Source organism: Ursus arctos, unplaced genomic scaffold (assembly GCF_023065955.2).
Source record: "Ursus arctos isolate Adak ecotype North America unplaced genomic scaffold, UrsArc2.0 scaffold_13, whole genome shotgun sequence".
Lineage (NCBI taxonomy): Eukaryota > Metazoa > Chordata > Mammalia > Carnivora > Ursidae > Ursus > Ursus arctos.
The window spans coordinates 5,712,706-5,739,819 of NW_026622797.1; the positions used below are offsets into that span (position 1 = coordinate 5,712,706).

Sequence of the window (27,114 nt, forward strand, 5' to 3'; positions counted from 1 at the left end):
AGGATGACAGTTCCAAAAATAATACTTCCTTGTCCTTGCTACTGCTGGCCTGTGGGAATTTGGAGGTAATGTTGATGAAATCACTCAGGAAATGAAATATACTCTCTGTGACAAGGAGCCATGTGGTAGAGCAGAGAACACCACTGGCCAATAGGCTAATCGAATTCTATGGGGATGCTATTCTTTTCTCACTGGCTCACCTTTTAAAAGACATGTTGAAATGAACTTCTTGATTTTGTTCTCTACTTATATATAAATCATTGAATCATTAGATAATGTAGCTCAACTCTGAAATGACAATGAAAGTCTTTAAACTCTATGTCTTGTTACACTCAGTCAAGGTTTTACAAATCCTCAGTCTTCTCTGAGTTGATCATGGGATCATAGAGCCGTGCTACCTTTAGAAAGTGTTTGAGGTTAATTTTGTATCCTCCTGAACATATACTTTAAGGTCCCAGTCATGGCCTTGGTATGAACTTTTGGATGACATCCTCCAAAGATGCGATTCTAAAGCTGCCCCTTAAGATTCCTGTTCTAAGAAGCCTCACGATTTAGGGGTGCCTGGGTGACTCAGTCGGTTAAGCATCTGCTTTCAGCTGAGGTCATGGCCCCAGGGTCCTGGGATGGAGCCCTGCATTGGGCTCCCTGCTCAATGGAAAGTCTCCTACTTCCTCTCCCTCTGCCCCTCGCCCCTGCTTGTGTTCATTCACTCTCTCTCAAATACATAAATAAAATCTTAAAAAAAAAAAGATTGCTGTTCTCTTATTCTCCAAACACTAGTCTAGGTTCTGCTGTGAAGGGACTTTGTAGATGAAATTAAGGTTACTAATTAGCTGACCTTAAAAGATTATTGAAGATTAGCTGAACAGACCTCATGTAGTCACATGACCTCTTAATAACAGAAAAGGAAGGCAGATGAGATGTGGGAGAAGGGGAGTCAAGAGGCATTGGAAGTATGAGAAGATTTGACTGGCCATTGCTGGCTTTGAAGATGGAGGGGCCATGAGCCAGGGAAGGTTGGCGGTCTCTACAAGTTGAGAGCTACCCTCTGTTGACAACCAGCTAGGAAATGAGGACCCCAGTCCTACAACTGCCTGGGACTAATTTGTGCCAACAACTAGGATAAGCTTGGAAGCAGATCTTTCTCCAGAACCTCTATAAGGAATGCAGGGTGGCTGACACCTTGATTTTGACCTTACTGGATCTGGCCATATTACCCAGCCACACCCACAGGACTTCTGATCTATGGAACTGTAAGATAATAAATGGGTGTTGTTTAAGCAGTTAAATTTGTGGTGGTTTGTTAAGATAACAACAGAAAACAAATATACCATCCATCCATACCCATCTATTCAGCAAATGTTAACTGAGCTTGAGAACTGCCAGGAACTGTTCTTAAGCTAACGATAAAGCCATGACAAAGAAACAAAAGTCCTTGCCTTCGTGGAATTTATATTCTAGTAACAATACTGAGATTTGAAAAAAGACCCCAGCTTCTGGCTCATTGCTATTTGGTCTCATAGGCCTGGTAGATTAGAGAAAGGCTCAGTCTGCTGGGCTGCCCTGCTGATGGAGAAGGCACCAGGTGCTGTCCTGTCCTCCAAGGCCCATATCTTATGTACTTGAGTGGGCTCTCAAATCCAGCTGGTTGGTGGCTTCAGGACTCCTAATCTCAGGATGCTCTTTGGTTGGGTTTGTAAACACAATATACATATCATACTGTAGTCCTTAGCAAGGACTTAGCAAAAATCATACACAATGGCACTCCTAGCAAAGATACAGCAAAAATTGCTCATAGAAATTCTAAGAGAGAGCTGAAAACAATATTTGGTGACTATAGTTAACAATACTGTGTTGTGTATTTGAAAACTGCTGAGAGAAGAGATCTTAAAAGTCTTCATCACAAGGGGAAAAACGGCAATTATGGGAGGTGATGGACGTTATCTGAACTTCTTATGGTAATTATTTAGTAATATATATCAAATCGTTATGTTGTACACCTTAAACTTATGCATGTTACATGTCAATTATATCTCAATAAAACTAAAAAAACCAAAAACCCAAACAAACAAAAATAAAACAAAACCCAAACACCCTCCCAAAAAATAGTGTTTGGAGGTTGCCCACATAGGGAGGTCTTCTCAGGATCTTCCCAGGAACGGATAGTGTGTAGCTAGGGCTAAGGAAGCTGACATTCCTATTCTTTGGCAAGAAGGAAATGGTAATGGTCAGAAATTTGAAACTTTGTTCTATTTCTTCACTGTTTCACTGGCTAAGATAATGCACTAAGTCGAAGCACCCTCCTCTTGCCATCTGAGCCATCTCAACAAGTCCACCATGGCATCTGGATTTTTTTCTTCCAGATTCATGCCCTGACCTCAGGGTCAAGGTATTAAAGAATACAGAAGAGGGTGGGGGTGTAAGGTTGCAAGGAACTGAAAACTGGCTTGTTTCTTCAGGGTTCTGGAAACTGCCTTTACTCTCCAGGTCTCCTGTGGAGGTACTCGTTGATTCAGGCACATGGGGTAAGGCTGTGAGAAAGTCTTTGGTGGATTTGAGAAATGGAAAATGGCTGCATGCAGCATGCTTTCCATCTCTAAGGATTTTTAGGAGGTTTTGCTATGTTGGCATATGGTAAGTACTCAGTAATTTTTATTTGCTTCAATGAATCAAACAATACGTACTATGTGGTCTCCTCTTTGGCATCTCCCAAATAGCTGGTAAAATCCACATGGCTCTCTACAGCTTTTTGAGCTGGCATGGTGCATTTGTTTTCCTGGAGGTAGTGAGACCAGCCTAAAGTGAGAGCAAGAAGGCCCAGTCCTCCACGGCGTTAACGGAAAGCGTCGTAGGTGTATAAGTAAAGGTGGGCGTGCCAGCAGGTTTTGATGGACCTGGCATCACACTCTAAATATTCTACTACTTCTCTTTGAATGTCATCATTCTGTAATTAGAAACTTTGAAAGGATAACATATATTCCACGGCTTCTAGACAGACCTACATCTCAGCCATCTGATTAGGTGGTTGTTTACCATATTTATAATAAACAAACACACCCACGTACAAACATGTATCATATTCATTGATTTCTGTTAGAAGAACTACAAACTCCTCGAAACTCTTTATGTGTATAAATAAATATCCAACTTACCTAAAGGTAAAAACAAAGTTTAAAAGAATTGCTTTTTAGTTCAGTTAGTTTTACGTTTTAGTTTTTAAGATAAATGCCGGGTCCATTTGGGGGAAGCAGAAGGAGGGTTGTAACGGATCTGCAAACTCTCAAAGTCACTGAATGGAGTCATTTTCTGTTCACTGTCCTCTCAAAAGAGACATGAATAGGCTCACAGAAAGCTCGGTTACATGTACTGTATTTAAAGGGGGAAAAACACAAATTGATCTTGGAAGGATCCAAATAGAACTTAGTCGTAACAACATTGCCACCATTACTTTTTTCTTTATTACTTGGAACATTAATTCAGGATGTACATGAGAATATAATATATAAAGCAGGCAAGCAAAGAACTATCAATACTATTTGCAGTTTTTCTAAGGAAATATGTCCATTATATTTTTCAATTCTTCTTCATTGATGGTTTAGCTTATGCTGAGCTATATACATTCCATCCTGTCAATGTGAAAAATATAGATTTTTGAGGAAGACAGTAAGAACAGAACGCTGATTTCACGCTAGGTGGAAAATTCCTTCTACGGTTTTGTGTTTGGCTCAAGTAAACCACAACTGGTATGACGGGGAGCTGAAACGGGCTCCCTGACTCACATGACCTGCAGGGGCACTTGGTCAGCAGCACAACTAGTTTCAGGGGACCAGTTCCCCAGCTGGATGGATGAAGACTTCTGAAGAGAGCCCATATGTGGTGAGAAGACAAGGAGGAGATCTCTTTGAAGGGCACTACCTCTGTGCTCTGCTTCCAATCCCACCTGTCTGGTAGAACCATCTGGAGAGCCCTGAAAGTGCTCCCGGCAGTGGGACAAAACCAAGTCTTGGGGCTTTGTCATGGCTGAGAATCCAATGGAGCCTGGCCAGTAGGACTGAGGGCCTGGGCTTGTACTCCCAGAGTTTTCAGTGCCCAGGATGGGCGAGTATAAGGTTTCCCATGGGAGGAAGGGCTGCTAGGGGTCATTTCCACCCTGTGTGACAGTGCTTCCTAGAAGAACAGAGGAATTCTGCACACAAGAAGCTGAGCTGAGTGCAGGAGACTCACTCTCACTGAGGGAGGAGGAAAGCTCAGGACCAAGGAAGGTGAACCTCCAGGATGGAGAGTGACTGTCCAAGACAGCGATCACTGAAGATCTGTCAGCCATGTTCCCCAGGAGACAATAAGCCTTACTGCCTCCAGGCACAGGGGCTCAGGGTAGCATCAGCTGTAAGACCTGCCCCTCTCTCATCACCATCAGCATGCCCCACCCTGACAACTGAGGGGACATCACCTCGGTAGACAAGGTTGTGGGGGGATGACAACACGCATAAGGCAGAGAAATGCAGGGGACGGTCCGGCACGCTCCTGTGTTCCGTGGCAAGCTTCCAGCACAGAACAGATCCGAGCTGGGGGAGGGGAGAATATTTGAGAGCAAGTCAAGTTCAGAGTTTTGATCAATCTGTTGAAGAAGTGATTCTAACTACTGGAGTTGTGCGACTCCAAGTGCCTTTGATCTTCTAAGTGAGTAGAACAATTAAGGCCCCTGTTAAGTTTTATGTAGTCAGGGAAAGACTCCCCCACTGAATAAAGCTTATTTTTTGTCTCTAATTCCCTTTTAAACTTGCCTTTTTATTATGTCATGAATAGTGACTATTCAACGTAACAATTACACTGGTGACATGCTTATTTGCTCTGCAATGTCCACATAGAGACCTCTAAAAAGTCATTTTTTGGTGCTTGTGAAAGATTTGCATATAAAGGAAAAAGAGAATGAGATCTTAATTATCTACAGATCCATAGATGGTATTTTAGGTGACTTAAAAAGTACAAATTATGATCTGGCCGAATATAGGAGCCTCCTCAAATTAAAGCTTTAGAAATCACTATGTGCTTTCTAGCCCAGATTAAGTAAAACTTTCTGTTGCAAAAATAGAAAAGAACACTGTTTTCTCTTGGGCGAATATTTGCATGCTTGCTCATTTGGGGCCCATCTTGAGCTTTTAAATACATTAAAGCATATTATACAGATTTCTCTAGGCATATCTTAAAGGCCTTAGCTGAACTGGTAGAAATCTCCTACTCAGAAATGTGCCAGTTTCCAGCTAGCGGTGGAGATGTACTGGCCAAGGACTGGGAACCAGCTGGAATCGAATCATTCTATATGTTGATCCACTTTGGAGTACCTCAGAGTGGGTGTGAGGGGGGACAAAACACAAATTTCACACATGGTTTGGCAGACAGGTTGAACAAACAGCCAGTTGTCCGTACCCTCTCCCTGCCTCTGGGCCCTCCCAGCCGGGCTAGTTGAAGAGACAGACAAAGGAAACACGAATCTTCACAACAGGAGAGATGTTAGCAAGCCTTAGGTGAGAGAAACCAATTCCTCCTGCTGGTCGCAGCAAGATCAGGAAAGGTTCCTGAGAGGACACAATGTTGGAGTTCACTTCTGGGGAAAAAACAAGTGCTATCTCCGGAGAGTCCCTGGACTGGAATTAGGGTGGTCACTCAAGGTCAAGACCATAGGTGTAGGACACATGGTCCATTCCAGCAAGCAGGCAGTGGGGCACAGATGGCCAGAACCCACCTCACGCTTTTCTTTCCATAAAACAACAGCCCTATTGCAGCAGTTTAGAGATGATTAAAGGGGTTTACCTATGCAACTCATTCTAGATAACACTAAGTCTGCCATTATAATCTGGGGCTATCGTGATGTGCCTGGGTCAAGAATATGCCTACAATTTGGCGTTCTTCTGACCATCTGACCCATCTAGGTTAGCCAGGGGGCAGGAGGGAGGTGCCGTGGTAAAAACTAGAAGATGTAGCTAACTCACGTAAACCTGGGATGCCCAGGATGCAACTCGGACATGAAGATTCAGAAAGATTCACACAGAGAAACTGCAAATATAAAAGCCACTTACAAACTGAAAGCAGTGTCTGTTCTGGAAAATGCTGGGATTTCAATAGTCCATTAGGGTGGGCGATTTTCGAGAAACCTCTAGATTAGGCCTCTTGATTAAAAAATATTTCAACCCTCTCCTGAAATGAAGTGAGGAATCCAGAGAAGGAGCTAAAACTATCGAACAGGAGGAGGAAGAGTGGAACAGTGGAAGTTCCACTGTTCTCCAACAGAATACTTCTGCCAGTGCGGACTATTAACAGCTAGAAAGCAAATTTCGCATTGTGTTTCTGACTGCTGGCATGTAAAACAAATATTGATTCTTGAAAATTTATATTGTATCTCATCACCTTACCAAATTATATGAATTCTAATCGATTTAACTTAGTTTTCTTGGAAGGACCCAAAACCACAACTTTCCCCACAACCCGTGAGGCAGGCAACAGATGTGACGTTTAACCACCGCCTGCTAGTTTGCAAAACAACTTCGCTCACGTTCCACCCTCCATTCCCCTCATCTTCATGCCATCAACACCCTTCCAAAGTGACCCCCTTGCAGCTCCCTAATTAAGGAGATGGAGGCACAGAGTAGTTATATAATCCATCAAAGGTCACACAGCTGGTGAACCTCAAGCCAGGGTTCAGACCCGGAAACCTGATGCCAGAGCCTTTGCTCTTAAAGACTGTCCCACTTCTTGTTTTTCACATGTTGTTCTACTTGTCCTTGTCCACAAGGTGAACCCCAACTTACTGGTCCAAACCCCATTCAAGCACACAGTGACCTGATCCCCTCACCCAGCTGGTTGGACGGACACAAGATCAGGTGAAGGTGATGCAGTCCCCTACCCAGAGTGGGTCCCTGGGCTGGTGGCAGCAGCCCCCTTGAGCGATTCTGGGGTACCCGGGACAGCACCCCAAGCTGAGGAAGCATTTGCTTCCCCTCTTTGCTTAGTTTGCAGCATCACTGAAAAACAAAATTAATTCTTTGCCATCTCCTCTGCTCATGCTCACCTAGATCCCTTTCCTTTCTTATTCGACAAACGCATCCTGCTGAAAGGAAAATGAGTAGAATTGCTGTTGTGGAAAGTGGGAGTCTGCCTCCAGTTATGACGACGTGAGGGAGTGAAAGGCATGCAAAACCTCTAGCTTTACTTATCAGGGATGGGATTTTATCTCCATGCACCCTGACGGAGAGTTATCCAAGTCTGTCCTGGGTTGAACATTGTCCTCCCAAATTCACATCCTTTCTGGAACCTCCAAATGTGGTCTTACTTGGAAATGGGGCCCTTGTGATGTGATTCTTTGAGATGAAGTCATCCTGGGGTAGGGTGGGCCCTTCACCCAATCCTTATAATGACTCGTGTGCTTTTCCAAAGAGAAGAGACATAGAGACAGACACATAGGGGAAAATGTCACGTGCAGATGGAGGCAGCAACTGGAGTGATGCATCTCCAAGCCAAGGATTGCCAGGCACACCAGGAGCGAGGAGACAGGCATGGCCTGGGTTCTTCCCTAGAGACTTGGCGAGCATAGCCTACTGACATCAGAACCAGGTGACAATTATTTTCTGTTGTTGAAGCCTCTCAGTTTGTGGAAATATCTTACAGCAGCCCTAAGAAACTACTACACAGCCTTCAGAACTGGATTCTGGTTTCCTTGGTCATCACCCTGCCAGCTCACATGTTCTAGATACAGAGACACAACCTGGAGAATAATTTTTTCCTCTTGGCAGATGCAACCAATAAAGTCTACAGAGAAGAAGAGATACAGAGGCAATTTCTAGTATGTGCCTGCCACCAATATGGACATTTTTTTTTTTTTACACTAGTGAATTGGGTTTGAAAACCTTGAATGAAGCAGTCTGAGTGAAGAGGAAATTGATTCAGCAAGCATTTGTAGATTTCAAAATGGTACAGCCATCTTATAGGGTGACCACATGCAGGGTGCCTTAGGGAGAGCAAGGAAGTCTTGACTTTTCTCTCGATGCTCTGTCCCCTGGGGCTGTTCTCAGATTACTGCAGTCATCAGTGTTTGCAGATCTGTGGGTCCTCCCTCCCCACCCCCTGAGATTTTGGAAGCTGTGCTAATAAAGAACACTTGGAAGAAGAGACCTTGATCTTGGAGAAATTAAGATTGAGAGGGAAGGAAAGTTGTATATAATTTTTTTGAAGGCCTGCTCTTTGGGAAAGGGATCCAACACTGTTCTGTGTGGTTTAGATTAGACAGGTAAATTAGATAGAATGTTAGCCATAGCTTTCAATTTAGTTTAGGACAGGCCTTTCTTTTTGGAAGAAGAATGGGTTACCTCATGAAATAGTGAAGCTACTTATTTAGGACAGAACTGAATAAACAAGTACTGGTCCGGCAGACTGGATTAGGGTATGAACCCCACACAAACACCTGCGAAGCACCTAATTCTTGTAGGTGTGCCACAGCCTGTACAGGAGAAAGAAAACCCAACATGAATGTTTTGACCTCGTGGAACTTATGGTGGGATATGGTAGTTAAGTAAATTGGAGACAGGTGCAGACCAAAGGGCCCCTATGCCTATCTGCTGACTTTGTTATGATCCTAGGATTCTCCTTAGGGCAGCTAGTTAAATCCGAATGGAGGAAGAACTCAGAAGAGATGAGACAGACAAAAGATCATTCTGAATCTACCTTTCGAGAATGGAGGCGGTAGTTCTAATAACGTTCCTTAGTAAACTGAGGACATTCACGTGCCTTCACGTCTAATAAAGCTAATGATTTCAAAGAAACTTTGAAGTAAATTTCTAAAATATAAGTCATCCACAAAATTGGACAGAATCCCACAGGGGATAAACCTTAATCCCACAATTAAATTTAAAGCTCTGTGAAATAACCTTTATACAATTACAAGACAAAAAACTAAAGACTTTTGGTACACAATGAGCTCCCAAAAGTTCATCAACATTTCAAAGGACCATTGAGAACAGGTCCCATTGGGCTCACAGAAACATCTGGGAGAGTTTGAATCAGGTTGACTGAGAACACTTAGGTTTTCATTAGAAGTGTTTTAAATGACCACCAGCAGAAAACAATTGTTTCTAGCTTTTTCAAACTACTTAAACTTCAGGGTCAAAGACTTGGTACAAATACTCTGAAATTTTGCAAGTTTAATGCATTTTCATATCTATATGTTTTAATGTGTCTGAACCTGAATTGCAATTTTTAAATCCCTTTTTCATTGACTTTTATTAGTCTCTAGTGGCACACATCCTAGAACCATCCTAGGAAAACCTACACACAAGGGGCCATGTTTGATTTCCACATCCACATAAACAAACGTTGTTTCATTACTCTAGTTTCACATGTTCCATGACATAAACTTATGGTGCTATTAGAATCACTGGTGCCTGGAGTCTCTGAACTGTTTTAGGACTACTGGTGCAGCTGGAAACAAAGGAACCAAAATTAGGATTGCCTTCAGAAAACAGGGTGATTGGAGAGCTCTGAACTGCTGGCAGAGGCCCATATTTTAGCTATAAATGTTTTAATGCCATTTATTGTTTCATGCTTCTCAAATGCAATACACTGCACCATTAATTTTGTAGTTTCATCTCTGGAAACTATAAATTGAACATTCCTATTGTCTTAATTTTCTGTAACCTTTAATAACACTTGTGAAAGGATACAGAAAAGAAGAAATTGCTATTGCAGAGATTCTTCTTTCTCTTTCACCTCAAAGCAGGGACTGGAAAGACAGCATGGTTAAGTATCCAAAATTGATTGCTTAGAATTAAGGAAAACAAGCTCAAACTTAGATAGTACTTCGGCTCTTCCAAAGAGGATACTGATCCAGGTGTCTCCTGTTGGTCACACTTGGGCCTGTCTTTTTAAACTATGACTTTCTCTAAAACATCAGTCACGTGTTCCAGCTTAAAGGTTAGGCCAGGAAGAGATGGACTTGGAAACCAGTTATCTTTGAATGAATCCCAGAGTCCTTAACTTATTTGGCCACCCACCGGGCATTTGGCAATCAGAGGCAAGATGAATACTTTGAGGCGAAGGGATTGCCCCTGCTGGAAAACCAGGAATCCGTACCCCACTCACAGGCTCACAGAAGGGCCAAGGGGATGAGTTGCCCAACAGGGGGCCCAACACACTCAATCATCTATTCATGTTGTGATATAATAATTTATATAGTGTTATAATTATGATATACAGATACTGCATGCATATAATAGTGTTTTGTATATCATGTCATATGATAAAGACAGCTGTCTCACTGAACACCCAGTCAAGGCCAGGCTGTACCCGAAGAACCTATGGACACGGTATCTTGAATTGTCACATCAACCCTACAAAAAAGACGCTCTTACATGTTATAGAGATGATTTAGAAGAATTTAAAAGCAATGTAAGCTCAGGGCCAGCTACGATTTGCATCTTCTGACTCTAGATGTTACCCTACTCCACATTACAACTTTCATCTTAGACTTCTGTTGTTTTTATAACTTTTAAAATTTAGCTTAATTAAACCCTGTAAAAAATGTTACGTGTAAAGAGAAACACAAAGCCACTCTGACCCTCAGGACAGGAATAATCTGGTGGGGCTTGCTGTAAGTCTGAATACCTGTAGAAGTGTAGATCGGGGCACAGATCGGTGCTGCCAGCGCTCCCCACTCCTGCCTGCCCGTCTTTGGCTCCCTTTGCTCCTTGGGGAAGACTCCAAGTCCGGGGTGCCCTGGAGTCCAAGCCCGCTTCACTGTTTGTCCAGCTCTTATCTCCTCAGCCCCACTGCTCATTTCCAACAAAGTCCATTGGACATTAAAATAGGACAGAAATTGCAGAAAAGGAGCAGGCAGTGGGATGAAGCTAAAGCTTGCACTTGGCGGGAACACTGACAGAGGACAAGGTCATTACATTGGAGGGACTGTTCTCTCATTCCTTCTTTCTTGCTGGCACTTATTTCTGGTCTCATTCTAAACAAATATTTTGTGGTGGGGCTTGAAAGAAATATGTTTCAATCTGAATTTAACAGGACATTGATTTATGTGAAAGTTAAGTAGGGAAAAGAGGAAACAAACGTGTGGAATTGTTTTAAATACATTGAAATTAAGGATGAATTTTTTGAATGTTACATGCTATGAATTTCTAATATAATTTTCTTTATAAATATAACTGGTACTATACAGCTGCTTAGATAAAATAAGTATATATGGTCTGTGAATATGAATGTCTACAATCATAAAACAGGATTTATTAAACTGCTATTAAAGTTAAATTATTTCTATAGTAACATTTCAATGTAACTGGAAATCCTGTGGGATATGCTTCTTCTGGGAGAACTGGACCTATGCAACATAGCCACTTTGAAGAATAGTTCTAAGTTTTATAGCTAGAATGCTCCAATTTTGTAATATGACCCTCTGGAAATCCAGCTTCCTGCATTCTGCATTGTACTGACAGGTTTCTAAGATAAGTAGAAAATGAAGCTGAAGCTAATATTTTACCCCCTCAAATGTCAGAAAGATATTAAGCAGAGAAATAGTTGAATGTAGGATTCCTCGTGCATGCATTTCGAAAGGTTCCAAAATAATTAACCTCGTTTGGGGCCAGTGAAGGCTAGGGTATAAGCTATAAATTCCCACATCGATAAAACCTAAATAGGGGTGTAGTCCTAAAGCCAATTACTTCTTCTGTTAACCATGTGGACATCTGTGAGTTAAAGAATGAAATCAAAAGTATGAGAGAGATGTAGAAACCAATTGCTTTTGTTTAAGAATCTAGTGATTTCTCTCTCTGTGGTGGCTGTACTTACTCTTCTTTCCAGGTTTCCCTGAGGATGAGGGAGATTCTCATTGTCTTTTGAACATCGCCGTTTTTCTTCTTTTATACAGTACAAAATGATGCTTAGATTCAAGCTGCAGATTCCGCTGTGGGACAGCGAAAGCATTAGCCCAGGGTGGTCCTACTCAAGTGAGGGAGGGGAGACGTGTGTGAGAGCTCATGGTCCATGACGGTCAGGCACAGAAGCACGTGTTTATACACAAGAAGAGTGCCAGAGAGACAGCTTTTAACATGAAAACATGGACATAGCAATAGCACATTGTCCATAGGTTTCCGGGAGGATTACTGGGGAGACCCTAGCTAATCACACACTTGAAAACTGTTAGCTTCAACTGAGACTTTCTGGGGGTGGCTGCTCCTTGATTCTTCCAGGTTTTAAGTAACTCTCTCTCTGTCATCTATTTCTTTTTTTTTTCTTTTAAGATTTTATTTATTTATTTGACAGAGATAGAGACAGCCAGAGAGAGAGGGAACACAAGCAGGGGGAGTGGGAGAGGAAGAAGCAGGCTCATAGCGGAGGAGCCCGACGTGGGGCTCGATCCCATAACGCCGGGATCACGCCCTGAGCCGAAGGCAGACGCTTAACCGCTGTGCCACCCAGGCGCCCCCATCTCTCTATTTCTGTCATCTTTCTCTCTGCCATCTCTCCATCTCTTTCCAGTTAACTGGAGTCTAGATACAACGGGGGAACTGAGGTCTCCTTTAATGAACCAAAATTGAACGATGTGCACGCATAGTCATTCTATAATCCCATGAATATTCGACGCTGCTATTCAGTAAAAATAGGAAGTCTGAATAAAAAGTAGGCAAACAAGTATTTTCTATGAAGTAGAAATGCTGTTACTAAAACGGTCAGTTTATTGGATCACAGGAGATTCACTTACTAACACCCAGTTTTTAGTTTCCTGAAACTTGTCTCCATGTCCACATTGAGTCTTCTGCCATTCAGGTATTTTGGAATGATATTAACTCACTCCATTATGAGCATTCTTAAGCTCCCATAACTCCAGGTGAGTCCTTTTTACTATGTAAGTAGGTCCTACTATTGAAAGACAGCTAAGGACTTTCTGAAGACTCCATGATTTCCTGAATAGTCTGCCTGATTAACCAGACTTTTAATAGCAATTTAAGAATATAAAAGATAGTGATTCCAAACAAAGGAGTTGTATGTGGCAGGGACACTCACTTTTTTTTGTTTGACTTTTTTTTTCTTGTATGTACGTGAGCAGATCATGTCACAAAATTTTCATGCAGTGTTCCACTAAATTGCTACCTTATTTTACATGACTGTCAGGAATTAACTTCAAATGTTGACTTACGCTGTGCATGTGAGAAGTATGGAAATTTAAAGTTAGCAACATAAAAGAAAATTAGAATCACATCTTTTCAAGAGGAGTAAAAGGAAAATCACGCTCCCGATGAACAAATATGCATCCACTGCCTGCTAGAGACCACAGCTTGCTAGTACCTTTGTGAGGGTAAAGCAGATTTAGCTGAGCTCACAGTGCTTTCCAAAGCTTATAGAATAATTAAAACAAATAAATGCATCAGCACATATGTATTTATAATCAGCACTCACTACCAACTAAATAACTACAAATTATCTTTTTTTCTTTTTTTTAGAAATGAGAGAACATATATTAAAACTCCCCAAGCCATATTTTAATAACATTGCTTTAAAAATTCATCTTAAACCAATTAATAAAAACTGCAATTTTAACAGAAAGTCTGTAAAGGTAGAATTACTACCAAGACAAAGGACAAGCTCAAAACCTACTAATGTATTCAAAAGACTATTAAAAAAAACTTTTACAATTTAATTATTGGAAGATTATAGAATGGCTTCGGCGCTTCTGTACTGAGTAAGGAAGCTGTATGTGTGAGGAGTAATAAATGAAATTGTTAATTTTACTGTTTCTCTGGGGAGTAGCAGGAGAAAGGTGGGAGTTATGCTATTTAGATCTCCAAATGGATCTTGGTTTATAAGCAATAATAAATCCTAAATGTGTTGCTAATTAACTCTACTTCAAACCACTCCCTTTTTTTCAGGCTTAAAAGACATTTGACTCCTGGGATCACTCACCATTCATATTCTTAAAGATGTTCAGGATGGGGAGGATCTGACGGTAATAGGGCACCAGCGCTTCACCCACCATCTCAGCTGACACAACCAGATGCTGGAGGACTTTCAGGGTGACGCAGATGACTTGTCGGTTCCGAAGGTTCAAGGCATCTTCAAGGTAGGACAAGAAGCAAACCAAAAATAAAAAGCATTAATTTCTACAACGTTAAGGTGAAGTTGGCTTGTAGACCACTTAACTGCACTGTACCCGGTTAGTTGGATGAACCTTTATTATTACAGTTTTGAATGATGCACTGCAGCCTTTAATGTTATAAACAAGATCTTGTTTGTGCATTATTTGTTCTTCCAGCTTTTGCTCATTCCTCACCAACCCTAAGGAGGCCACTCATCATCCTTCACAGAAGAGGCTGGTGATGGATGAGATCTGTTAGTGTCGCTGGGGTAAAAGGGCCCCATGAAGGCTGACAGACAAATTTCTATGCAACAATCCTCTCCAGTTAACAACCTATGTGATCCTTGAAACCATTACCATGAAACAAACATTTATTTGGGAAGGGAGAACTGGGTGGGGTGTGTGTGAGTAGAAACTACAGGCTGTTAACAAATATTGACAATGTTCCTGGTAGAAGTGAACATAAAGTGACTACATTTAGACTCTCAAGAAAGCAGGAAAGAAAACATTTTTTAAGCTCAGAACTTTAGAAGGAATCAACAGTAAATAAGAGACCAAAAGAATGCAAAATGGTTTTAAAGATCAATTCTGAATGCACAGTAACAAGCTACACTGCAGAAATAGGATGGGAAACAGTAAGTTACCCGGTTGTACCCCCACGTGCTGGGTCTGGAAGGTACCATTTTTTCCAGCGGGGAAAGCAGAGGACTGGGGATCAGGGCACTGGTAACTGGGTGTATAAACTTGCCAACTCCCCTACACAGTCTCAAGTTCCTCAATCATGGGAATGTCTTATTTACTTTCTAAAATGATTAAAAGTTCCAAGATTTAAATAGAAGGGCTACAGAAAGCATCTATCATAGAACGTCAGAGGTGGTAACAAACTGTGATGCCCCCAGATTATTCCAAGATATAGTCAAAGGCTCTTATTTATAAGATGATGCATCTTCTAAAGAAAAGATTGGCTATGATTAAACTATGTGTCATTTATGGAAGGACAAAGGGAGCCAGGCTACCAATAGGGATGACACCAGGGTCAATACATGGGATACATTCCCAATAGCCAGGATCTTCTAACACCTCAAATTCAGTGTGTTCCAAAGATAAGTTGCCTCCATAAACTTGATATTTTTTCCTACAGACCCCATATTAGTAATGATACAACCAGATTCCCAGCCTCCCAGGGTCAAAAGTGTTGAATATCTCATGTATTTATTGAATATTCTATTGAAGGTGAAAACCAGAATGGTTGTATGGGTACAGAATCGTGAGTGTATCAATTGTTTATCCCTGCATTTCTGACTGGGAATTATAGCTCATTGCCACCTCCCAGCATCATGAGAGAATATTCTACTGCATATCGTTAGCCCAGAAAGAGATCAAAATTCAAAGTTTAGTTTCTACTGAATGCATATGGGTTTTACAACATCTTAGAGTTTTTCAACTTTATGTAGGAGAAATCCTAAATCAAACAATTTTAAGTTGAGGACCGTCTGTAAACACAAACGTGATGAATGGAGATGGCTCAGGTTTAACTCAGGGAACCAATCTAAATATAACTATGGAATTTTGTTTGTATGATGGCTCATTACCACAGCATTTAGACACACTGCAGGCCATACTATATTCTGAAAACAACTAGAAATAGAAGGCTATCATTTAGCCTAAAAGTTGTAGTAATAAGATATTCAAAAGCAAAGTGTCAGAGGGAAGGTTGGAAGGGTGAAGGGTAGGTGTAGTATTGCAGTCAGTAGTGGGGGCTCTTTTTCTGGTTTTATCCATTCTAAAACTTTTTTTTTTTTTTTCAGGTAACCAGGTACTGAACCTTGACTACTGACCCAGCTCAGTTTAACAGAAGAGAACTTGGGAAGCTGCAGAAATGTTGCTATGAGAATTATGGGCAGTAAACACTTTCAAAAAGAGTACTAAGGAAGCTGAACATGTTTAGGGTTCAGAACTGCATAGAGCTGTGTGAGAGTTCATGCACTAGTACCAGCATATACCAAATACCTCCATATTCCAGGAATTAAGCAAAGCACTTTACAAGTATGTGTTTACTTAATCTTCATTCGTCAAGTATTTGTTGAGAATGTGTACGTGCCAGTCACTGTTTTAGGAACTGGAGACAGGGAACTGAATAAGAGAGATATGGCACTCATTCCTTTGGGGCTTATCATATGGTATGAAGAAGATAGTGAACAAATACTACAAGTTTGATGAATATTCATAAGATAGATAGGATATTCATAAGAAAGATAAATTATTAAAACAGGAAATCAAAAGGGGCAACCAGCCCAGCTGAGTGAGTAAAGAAGGCTCCGAGGCACAGGGACAGACTCAAGGGATGAGGAGCTGTTACTTAGGTGAAGAATACTCCAGGAGAGGGAACAGCATGCGAGAGGCTGTCTCCTCTTAGAGAAAAGAGTCCTCCTTCTAAAAGGTTGACTCTAGCTCATCGGGATAAAGTTCTACTTAGCAATGTGGGAACAAAACTCCAGAGAGCATAGAAACAGTCTTCTAAATAGTTTTATCATCGTGTAGAGCCCATCTGGTAACTGCAGGAGCCATAGTGGCTACAGAATACTGGCCTTTCACAGCTTCCTTCTTTTAGAATATACATACCAAACAAAGCTTGCAAGAAAACAGCCTAGAATATGCTCATTTACTACCAATGTTAGAGTTTGCCATATAGAATATATTGATTAAGGAGTAAAGCTTTTATATGTATGAGTAATAATAACAAACTTGTGTTGATTAGGTTTATGCCTATCTGTATAGATAATTGATCACTTGGAAATAAACTAATAATCTCTCTCACCATGGACAGTAGTAACAGCTATCAGGAAATAATTATTTCATTTTACTGCAACCTTGATTGAATTAACATGTTTGTGATAAGTGTTATTGGATTGACAATGACTGACAAGTAAAATGTGTGAACCATTACTCTTAATGGCATCTAAAATGGAACTCTGGTCCTCCTAAATGACCAGGGAATAGCTCTAAAGCGTCTGCAGTCACTGTGAAATAAAGCCAGGGTATGCAGTATAAAAGCCCCTTAACTTTATCCAAGAGGGATTTTTTTTTTATATTGCCCCTTTCCACTTCAGTTCCTCTATTTTTCTTCCTCATTCTTGAGGAATTAAGATATACCATTAAGTTGGAAGTCTTTTTGTTCTTACCATCCCAATGGAATTAAATAAAAAAGAGGGCTTTTTTTTTTGAAACAAAGTTCTTTTCCTTTGAAAAAGTATGTTAACAGATATAAAGAATATGATTCTGTAGCTTGAAAGAGCAGAAATGTGTTTATTCTTGTCTTGATGGGCCTGAAAGCTATTGTCAAGACATAAGTGAGGACTTTGAACTCAAGATTTAAGATTTTGAAAAGGGTCTGACATGAGATATCTACTGACATTATAGATCAGCCAGTGGAACCTTTCTATTCAGAGAATTGGATTTCTATTGTATTTCTTACTTCCTTCAGGTATAATCAACAAGATAGAGCTTCCAGATATACAGAAATTGCTGAAGAATAAGGAAAAAATAATTTAAAGTCAAAGTGGTAAAACTTATTCATCTTAGATGGTTATAAGTCATATGATTTTTCTCAAGCATAAAATCCATTATTGCTATAATTTTTGCAAAGTCTGAACATTTTCTACTAGTAGATATGATTCACTAGTGGGGAATCAAGAAAAATGGAAATATTTCTACTTCTTTTAAAACTGGAAACACCAAACAAAATGCAAAAGCAAACAATAAAGTCTCAAAAATATTTTTGACATATACTATAAATGTTAATATCCTTGATATACAAATAGCTATCACAAACCAATAAGACTGAATTTGTTAATTAAAAAATGGTCAAGGACATTATATGTTAATTAAAAAGCGTATAAAGTAAAAAAAAAGAAAACATGGGCAAGGAATATGAATATATAAATTAATAAAACAATAATTAATATTCCAGAATGTTCAGCTTCATTAGTAATCAAAATAACACTACTTTATAATTTTGAATATCATTTAACAAGAAGTTTTTGAAAATTAATACTCAGTGTGGACACAGGTGTGGGAAAAGAGGCACTCTCATAGATACCATATTGTAAGCCATCACAATCTTTCTATAGCAATATAGTATATAGTAGTTCCCCCCTTATCCATGGGGGATATGTTCCACCACCCCCAGTAAATGCTTGTAATAACAGATAGTACCAAAGCCCACATATGCCATGTTTTTTTTTTTCCATACGTACATTCTTATCATGAAGTTTAATTTATAAGTTAGGTACAATAAGAAATTAGCAATTATAACTAATAGAGCAATTATAACAATATACTATAATAAAAGTTACGTGAATGTGGTCTCTCTCCCTCTCTATCTTATTGTACTATACTCACCTTTCTTGTGGTGATGAGAGAGGACAAAATACCTATATGATGAGATAAAGTGAGAGGAATGATGTAGGAATTGTGACCTAACATTAGGCTACTAATGACCTTCTGACATATGCCAGAAGGAGGATCATCTGCTTTTGGATTGCAGTTGACCCCGGGAAACAGAAACCATGGAAAGCAAAACCATGGATAAAAGTGTGTGTGTGTTGGCGGGGGTGGGGATTACTGTATGTGTATAGTATTTAACCCAGCTATTTCACTTCTGGGCATTTAGTCTAAGGAAGTATGCACCTGTGCAGAAAGTCATAGGGAAGGATGTGATAGATATTATTTATAATTAGACACAATCTAAATGTTCCCAAAACAATGGATTAAGTAAAATCAGGTATACCCATATAATGGAAAATTACAAAGTTACCAAAGTCACCTAATAGAAAAATATTTTAAAAATAGGAAAATGTTTATAAGATACAGGGGAGGAAAAATGTAGGTTATAAAACTATGATATCATTTTGTAGAATACAATGTAAACAGAGAAATTTATATACTTAGCTGCTAACAGTAGAGACTATCTTTTCCATAGGCATACGTACACAGAGGATTTTATTCCATTAAAAAAAAACACGCTTTTTTATACTGCTTAAAAAATATTTAGCGTATTTACCTAAAAATATTATTTTTCATGATCATGACTTTGTATATTTTAATTTAGTGGAATGCAGAACTCTCTCCTCATGCTTTCGCAGTATTTTCTTGATTATTCTTAACCATTTATATCTTGAGACAAACTTTAAAATAATTTGGTCAGCTTAAAAATATGCTTGAGACTAACTGGGGATGTACTGTATGGTGACTAATATAACAAAATAAAAATTATTAAAAAAATAAAATAAAATATGAAAAAAATAAAATATTTTAAAAAGAAAAAAATATGCTTGAGACTGATAAAAATTTCAATAAATTTAGAAAATATTTTGGGGGAAATTTGCATCTTTACTACTGAATCTTTCCATTAGAAACATGTATCTCTTCAATTTTCCTTGTTGTCTTTAAGCTCCTCAGGAAAGCTTTACAGTATTTTTCATTTAGATTCTGCATAATTTGTTAGGTTTACTCAAAGGAATTTTATACTTTGATACTATTTGTCTAAGACCATTTTATTCTGATATGCATTCTAAAAATTCTTGATAACATACACAAAAACATGTTATTTTTATATATTTATTTACTGGTGAACTTACTTCTCTTACTGGCTCTATTGTTTTTGAGTGAATTCAGTGGGGTTCTATAAGTAATTATATTATCACAAACATTAATAAATTGATCTTAACTTTTCTAGTATTTATTTTCGGTCATACGTCAGAGGCCAGAATTTCTAAAAGAAAATGCAGTATTACAATGCTGAGAGTAGACATTTTAGTCTTTGAATCATTCTCATTTATTTTGATATCTTAAATGATTTTTTTTATTTTATTGTATCAAGTATGTATAATATAAAATGTCATCTGACCATTTGCAAGTGTGCAATTCCGTGGCATGAATTACATTCACGAAGTTGTGCAACCATCACCACTATCTATTTCCAAAACTTTTTCGTGACCCAAAACAGCCCCTGGTAACCTCTCATCTATGTGCTATCTCCAAGAATTTGCCTATTATAGATGTCCTAATGATGTATCTTAAGTATTTTTTAAATTTAAAATATTTTATTAATATTTAAGATTGTTTGGCCTAATATATTAATTGAATTGGACTGAAATGGACATAAATTTTGCTTATCAAGGGGTGCTAATCATGTAATTCATTAATTTACAGAGTATAATGAATTCACAGTATGTTTTCAAACTAAATGTACGTTTCAAGATTGTAGAAAATTTTTCTCTTCCCAAACAGAATTCAGCTGCTAAATAAATGTGATATGGCCAAGTTCTCATATTCTTGGGCAATCAAAGCATTAGAGACTTAGCTCAGCTGTTATGGGCATCCAGGAAACCTATGATAAAGGCAACAATTTTGTCTTTAATTCATTGTTTTCCAGTAAGTGTTATGTTAAAAATAAAAGCATCAATTTTTCTCTCATCCCATACAGAAAGGAACTGTCTTTATACAAAATGCAAATTTTCTATCAAAGCTTTGTTATTAGAAGTACTTAATTTTTATACTTTCTCAATTGACAAGAATATATTCTGACTTTAGGACCATAGAACGCAGTTTAGTGTTTGGTGAGTGGCTTTTCTTTCCCTTAAATACTTAGTTTTAAGAATAGATATATAATTAATAATTTTTTAATAAATGAATGTATTCATTACCAACATGGTCTTAACAATAGAGTCCTCAGCATGATCGATGTTATACTCACAACTTTGTAGACATAAAGGAACCTGAATAACAATGTAATCCCGCACACTCCTCACTCTTGCTGCAGCCAAGGTTGGGCCTTTGCATGCTTTCATACATCATGAACACCTCTAACAGTAACAGAGAGTGAACTTACCCATACCCTGCTCTGTCAGAAAGCAGTGCAGGGTTTGTCTCTTTGCACCTTGCTTCCCTGTCCCTAGACTGCCTGCTGGCTCAGTTCAGCCAGAAGGAATGGGCCACAGATGGACTGATGACCCAAGCAAGGAGTTGGCCAGCCTGACTCCATCCTCAGAATAAGACCAAATCACAATCTGCTGTGACAAGCAGGCACTACTTCTAAGAATTACAGTTACATTTCTTCCTCTGGTGGGGAAAGGTTCCTAAATTTGCTCCAGCTTTAAGACAGTGGAAGTAGTCGACTATAAAGAAGGCTATAACATGCACAGGCTTTTCACCTAACCAGGAAGTTGGGGCACTAAACAGAAGGTAGAAGAATATGTCCATTTCCGAGAAGGATCCCCCCTTTCCACCTCAAAGCAAGAGTTTTGCTAAGTTTGGCATCAATATCTGGTACAATTGTGGAATGGATCATTTAAGCAAGTTATTTGAGGACCCCCAAGAAAATACTATTTAGCCAGGGTGAGTTCTCTGGAATATCAGGCCAAGCTTACTTCATATATTCTGATAAGTTTTCTCATAAAGGAGATCATAGACAGACTATCAGCAAGGCATCTGGCAAGATCTCCTTTGTAGGCAAGGCACAGAAATGGTTGAAGAGTTAGGCTTTTTTTTTTTTTCTTTCCTGTGTGAACAACTGAATCCAAGTTATATGCTCGGATGATTTGGTCCAACTACAATACCACCGAGGTCCCTACTTGATCTAATCCATTTTCCATCTAACATTTTTATTGTAACTTTGATGAGAGTTATAGAATTCAAATCTATTAATTTTTCAATGACCAAAAGGAAGTCTGCAGAGATAGGACCATGAAGGAACACCAAGAAGGTAAAAGTGATAATTTGTTATGATTACCACCTTGACTTGGCACTATGCTAAACATTCTACTCGTATAATTGGTTAATCCTTACATCATCTCTGGGCAGTAGGTTTTATAATCCCCTGGGAGAAATGAAATAATTCATTTGCCAAAACCACACAGCTAGTTCATGGCAGGCTGGGGTCTGGTTTGCATGAGCTCAAGGCCTGTGCTCACGGTGGTTAGACCGTATTTCCTCCCAACATCTTAGCAAGTCCTGGTGGAAATGCTGCCAGACTTGGAACATGTTCAGGAGATGTTCAGAGCTGCACAGCAAACACAGACTTTAGCATGGACTCTGGACAATCAGACTGGACACCTGCTAGGTCCTGAGCTTAAGCAGCTTCCTCTTAAGGAACAAGTCATCGGATGGAGCTGAGTTTTCTGGCATCTTCTGAGACAGCAAGCGACACTCTGTAGTAGCGCTATTTCCTGACTAGAACTCAGCCCTTGTAGGGAAGGATTAAGATTGCCAGATGAAGTTTTAGCCTTGGTGATGAAAAACCTTTGCCTTAATCAAGACAGAGAATGATGATGGTTATGATAACATTTATTACACTTACATTGTGTGCTCTGGTAAGAGCCTGAAACGTATTAGCTCATTTGATCACTGAAATAACCCATAAGTTGGGTGCTATTCTTCTGCCAATTTTATAGACTGAGCCCCAAAGTGGTTAACTTGTCTGAGAGCTCAGAAGTGGTAGAGTTACGATTTTGACCAAATAGTCTGACTTCAGAGAATCTGCTCTTAACCATCACATTATACTGGAAAATTGATTAACTTTATTTATTTGATAATGGTAAAGGGACAGTCAATAGATGGTGAATTCAGTTTGAGAATGTAATTTGCTATTTTTGGCTCTTTATCCCTTTTATTCAACTGTGCTTTTTTGGCAAGGACAGCTATATGTTCTATTCCCATCAGCTCATCTTTGTTTTGCATCTCTCAGACTTATTTTCTCTGTTCAGAAAGGGCAGGGTCTGATTTCTACTCCCCATCACAGGTCCAGAAGGAATGCTTTCTCTGGTAAGTGACCAGCTAACTATTCAAATATTTCTGGAGTTGACTAACCCCTGACTATCATCCTTGCATCTACTAACACATTATTTCTGGACAGGAATTCTTACAGTTTTATAGTAATGACTTTTTCAGCGGGGATTTATGGGTGGTAAGGTAACTGACAGTGTGAGAAATAGGTAGAGAGGAAGAATGAACAGCAATCATCAGATAGCTGGATTTATAATCCCACCTGACTATGATTGCTCATATTCAACACAACACTTACCGCTCATTAAGAGCCTGCTTCTCACCTGGTCTCAGCATTTCTGCACATATGATCACGTAACGATCACAACAACTCTCTGAGATACGTATTAACTTCCTTATTTTGGAGATGCAGACTCATCTCCTGAGCTCAAGGAGTTGGACTAATTTGCACAAAATGGGAGAGCCTGCTATAGAAGCAAGGGCCAGGTTCCTTTCCAGTGGCCACACTATTCTCAAAAAGGACAGAGAGAGGTGGTCTTTAGTTCAGCTACTGAAAGTTCACAAGATGGAGGTGACTTCCTTATAAAATGGATATTTTAAGCTATAAGATTTCAGATTCCATTTCCCTCAATAGCTATGGGTTCTCATTTGGGAATCTGAAGTGGTCAGTATAGGCTAGGTTTGCTGCAGGAATAGATTAACCCTTAAGTCTAGTTGGCTTCACACAGAAAAGGACCATTTCACATTCGTGGTAGATATCCAATTCAGTTTAACACAGGGCAGGGAGGAGAGAGAGTAGGAGCATTACTTACTAGCATTATGTTCATTTGCTCTGAAAAGCCTAGTTTGGAGGGAACACACACCTCTTCCATTCACAGCCCATTGGCAGTGTTAGTCCCATGCTTCCACAGAACTGCATAAGAGAAATGCTGGGGAGCTTTAGATACTTGGTGCTCAGTAAATGTCTTTGACATAGAATTTAATGTTATTTGTGGAAACTAACTTCTCCTTTCCCCCAACCTGTACTATGGGCAGGTTGCATGAACTAGGTTAATTTGGTCAATGTGTTCCATTCTTTGACCACAGTTCAAGGCTGGGCATGTGCCCCTAGGCGGTATAATCACAGTGAATCTTTGACTTTTACTTTTTCTGGAAATTCAGGGACAAAAACACTTTCTCTTTCCTATAAATGTACGTAAGTAAGCATGTAATCCCTGGATCTACCTGGAACACCTGGGGCCCAAGAAGGGAGCCAGCTTTAAGATGATCTTGCATAAAACAAAGCAGAGAGTAACAGTGGTGAGCCATGCTTGAAATGCTTGTAATAAGACCCATCTCTGGATTGTTCTGTTACGTGAGTTATCAAGCAAACCTGACTGACAATTTGAATCATTTTGGTTTTTATTTTTTTGCATTTTGTAACCAAAATAATCCTAATACACTTCTTTTCCATATTTCCAGTACAAATTAGGTATTTTCTTCTTAAATCAAACATCATTACTTTTTTATAGTATCAGTTTAAAAATAATTTACCTGGAAAATTTCTAGGTAGATAAGTAAAGTTATTAGATCATAAATAAAGAGTAATGCATTTCAGATGTACTTGCTCCTTTCTAATTAAACAGAATTCTCAAAACAATTTTTTATATTGTGATATGGATTCTCATGTTTTATCCTTACTTGGTATATTTTTTCCATTGAGTATTCTTCAACAAGAATATCTTGCTTTTTAAAATGTTATTGCTACTTAAATGTTAAGTTGCTTTAGCTGTGTCTGTGCATGTTTATCCTTTATAGCTGGGTGACCTCAACTCATTAGAGCTCTCCTAATGAGGCCACTGTCTTATGTGCTATTTGTAGATCAGTGATATTTCTGTAATTCTTTAGCAGCTGGAGTCGACTTGCCTCCTACTAGACCATCTCACAAATGTATGTTACTGCTTATAAACAGGATCACATGAGAGAATGCAAGATGAATAAACAAAAAATTACACTCACCACTTACATAATTTCTCTAGTAGATGGAAAACATTATGTCATTATACTCTTTGTTTTTTCATATTAGGGATTTTTACAAAATAGTTTTTATATGATATACATTATAGTGGCAAGCCCAAACGGCCACTTTTCCCTTTTGATAATGACACCTATACAAATTTTCGTACGGATGGCAGTTATGCACCTGATCAAATTAATTTTGCAAGTATTTTGATGCATTGACGATGTACTAGCAAGCCTATTAGGTGCTGTTGAGAATATATTATTTACTAGGATTATGTTCTATGGGACACAGAAAGGAAGATATAAAGTTCTGTGGGGGAGAGAAACTGGGGTGGGGAGAGGGTGGGAGTTTAGGGTAAGCAAGGGAGAGAAGAAACAGAAGAGGCGCCACAGAACAATTCCTATTTGAGCTAGGCCTTGAAGGTCCCTTACCACTGAGGCCCTGGGGATGTGACAGTGGGCATTTTAAAAAGAAAGACAAGGTACAGAATTAGAAAAGAAATCTTATGGTACATTTAGTTTGCCTATAGCTAACAGGGCACACAAAGGGAAATACAGTTGACCTTTGAACAACATGAACGGCAGGGGTTCACTTATATGCAGATTTTTCAATAAACACTGTGTAGTACTATAAATATATTTTCTCTTCCTTATGATTTTCTTAACATTTTCCCCTAGCTTGCTTTATTATAATATAGTATATATCCTTATAACATACAAAATATGTTAATTGTGTGTTTATACTATCAATAAGTCTTCCAGTCAACAGAAGACTATTAATAGTTAAGTTTTGAGGGAGTCAAAAATTATAAACAGATTTTCAGCTATGCGGGGGGGGGGGGGGGAGGCGGGGGGGCTGGCGCCTCTAAACTCCGCATTGTCCAAGGGTCAATTGTAATAAGAGATAAGGTCAAAAACAATTTGCAGCCAGATATTTACAAGGAATCCTTGAAGGTCATACCAAAGAATTTAAAGTAGGCTGAAAGTAGAGGAGAGTCTGTCCTTGAAAGAGGGAGGCGTATCAGTTAAGATTTGAGGATTGAAAGCTTCATGCCTCCAAGAGCTAACGTGTGTGGCCCGGGGCATAAGATAATAGCAGGAATACTGGCTTGAGATGTTAAGAGGTGAGACTTTTGGGACAGCACAGCAGGTAGAAAGTTAGCCGGTATGTGTGGGGGTAATTATGGAAGAAAGAGACCTAAACAGCAGGTATAATAAGAACGTGCATGAAAACCCGGCTTTAGCTAATTCTTAAGGGTTATATACATGGGAGAGATCCCAGCAGGCCCAGATGTTGAGCCAAAGCTGGGGGAGGGAAGAACTTTGGTTGCTGTCCCTCACAGGGAGACAAAGTTTGAAATTTATGTTGAACAGGTTAGCTGTCAGAATAAATACTCTTCAAGAGTATATAGACTTTAAAATATCTTATTCATAATGTCCACGGTATGACTGCATTTTCTGGCCTGCTGAGGTTGGATGGGCTCTGGACTAGATCTGGCCAATGAGTAATGAATATAAATGAAATACGTTACTTCCAGGATGGAGCACTTTGTTACCAGAAAGAGATCCTTTGGACCTCTTGTTTCCTCCGGTGCTGTCAGCAGTGACATCCATCAGGCTGGGCCCCTAAGCGATTGCTGTGAACAAGATCCCCCCTGACAACCTGCAATAGGCACTTAGCACATACAAGAAACAGACCTTCGTTCTAAGCCACTTACTGTTTTAAGCTTTTTGATTTTGGAGATTGGTTGTTATTTCAACATAACCTAGCCTGTTGTGATTGATAAAATTCCCTTTGTCATATTAAGGAGAATTTTCTTCTATTCTTAGTTTGTTTTAAAAACACAAATGGGGGGCTACTGGGTGGCTCAGTCGGTTAAGTGTCTGTCTTTGGCTCAGGTCATGATCCCAGGGTCCCATGTTGGACTCTCTGCTCAGTGGGGGAGTCTGCTTCTCCCTTGCACTCACCCTCTGTGCTCTCCCTCCCTCTCACTCTCTCTCAAATAAATAGATAATATTTAAAAACAAAACCACAAATAGGTATTGGTTTTTATCAAATGCATTTTGCCATCATTTGAAATGATCATGTAATTTTTAATAACCCTTTAATACACTAACGTAAATTGCATTAACTGATATTTCTATTGTTAAGCCACTCTTATGTTCCTATAATAAAACCAACTTTGCCATGAGATACTGTACTTTTT

The 27,114-nt window shown here is 39.3% G+C and overlaps 1 protein-coding gene across 2 annotated transcripts in view; it reads right to left on the reverse strand.

Annotated features, from left to right (window-relative positions):
- Positions 1 to 27,114, reverse strand: part of PACRG (parkin coregulated) — a 497,419-nt gene that overhangs the window by 184,494 nt on the left and 285,811 nt on the right. For both annotated transcript variants that reach the window (XM_026505177.4, XM_057311208.1), the window contains exon 4: positions 13,951 to 14,100. In XM_026505177.4, the coding sequence (XP_026360962.1) occupies positions 13,951 to 14,100 (150 nt within the window). The remainder of the gene's footprint in view (positions 1 to 13,950; positions 14,101 to 27,114) is intronic.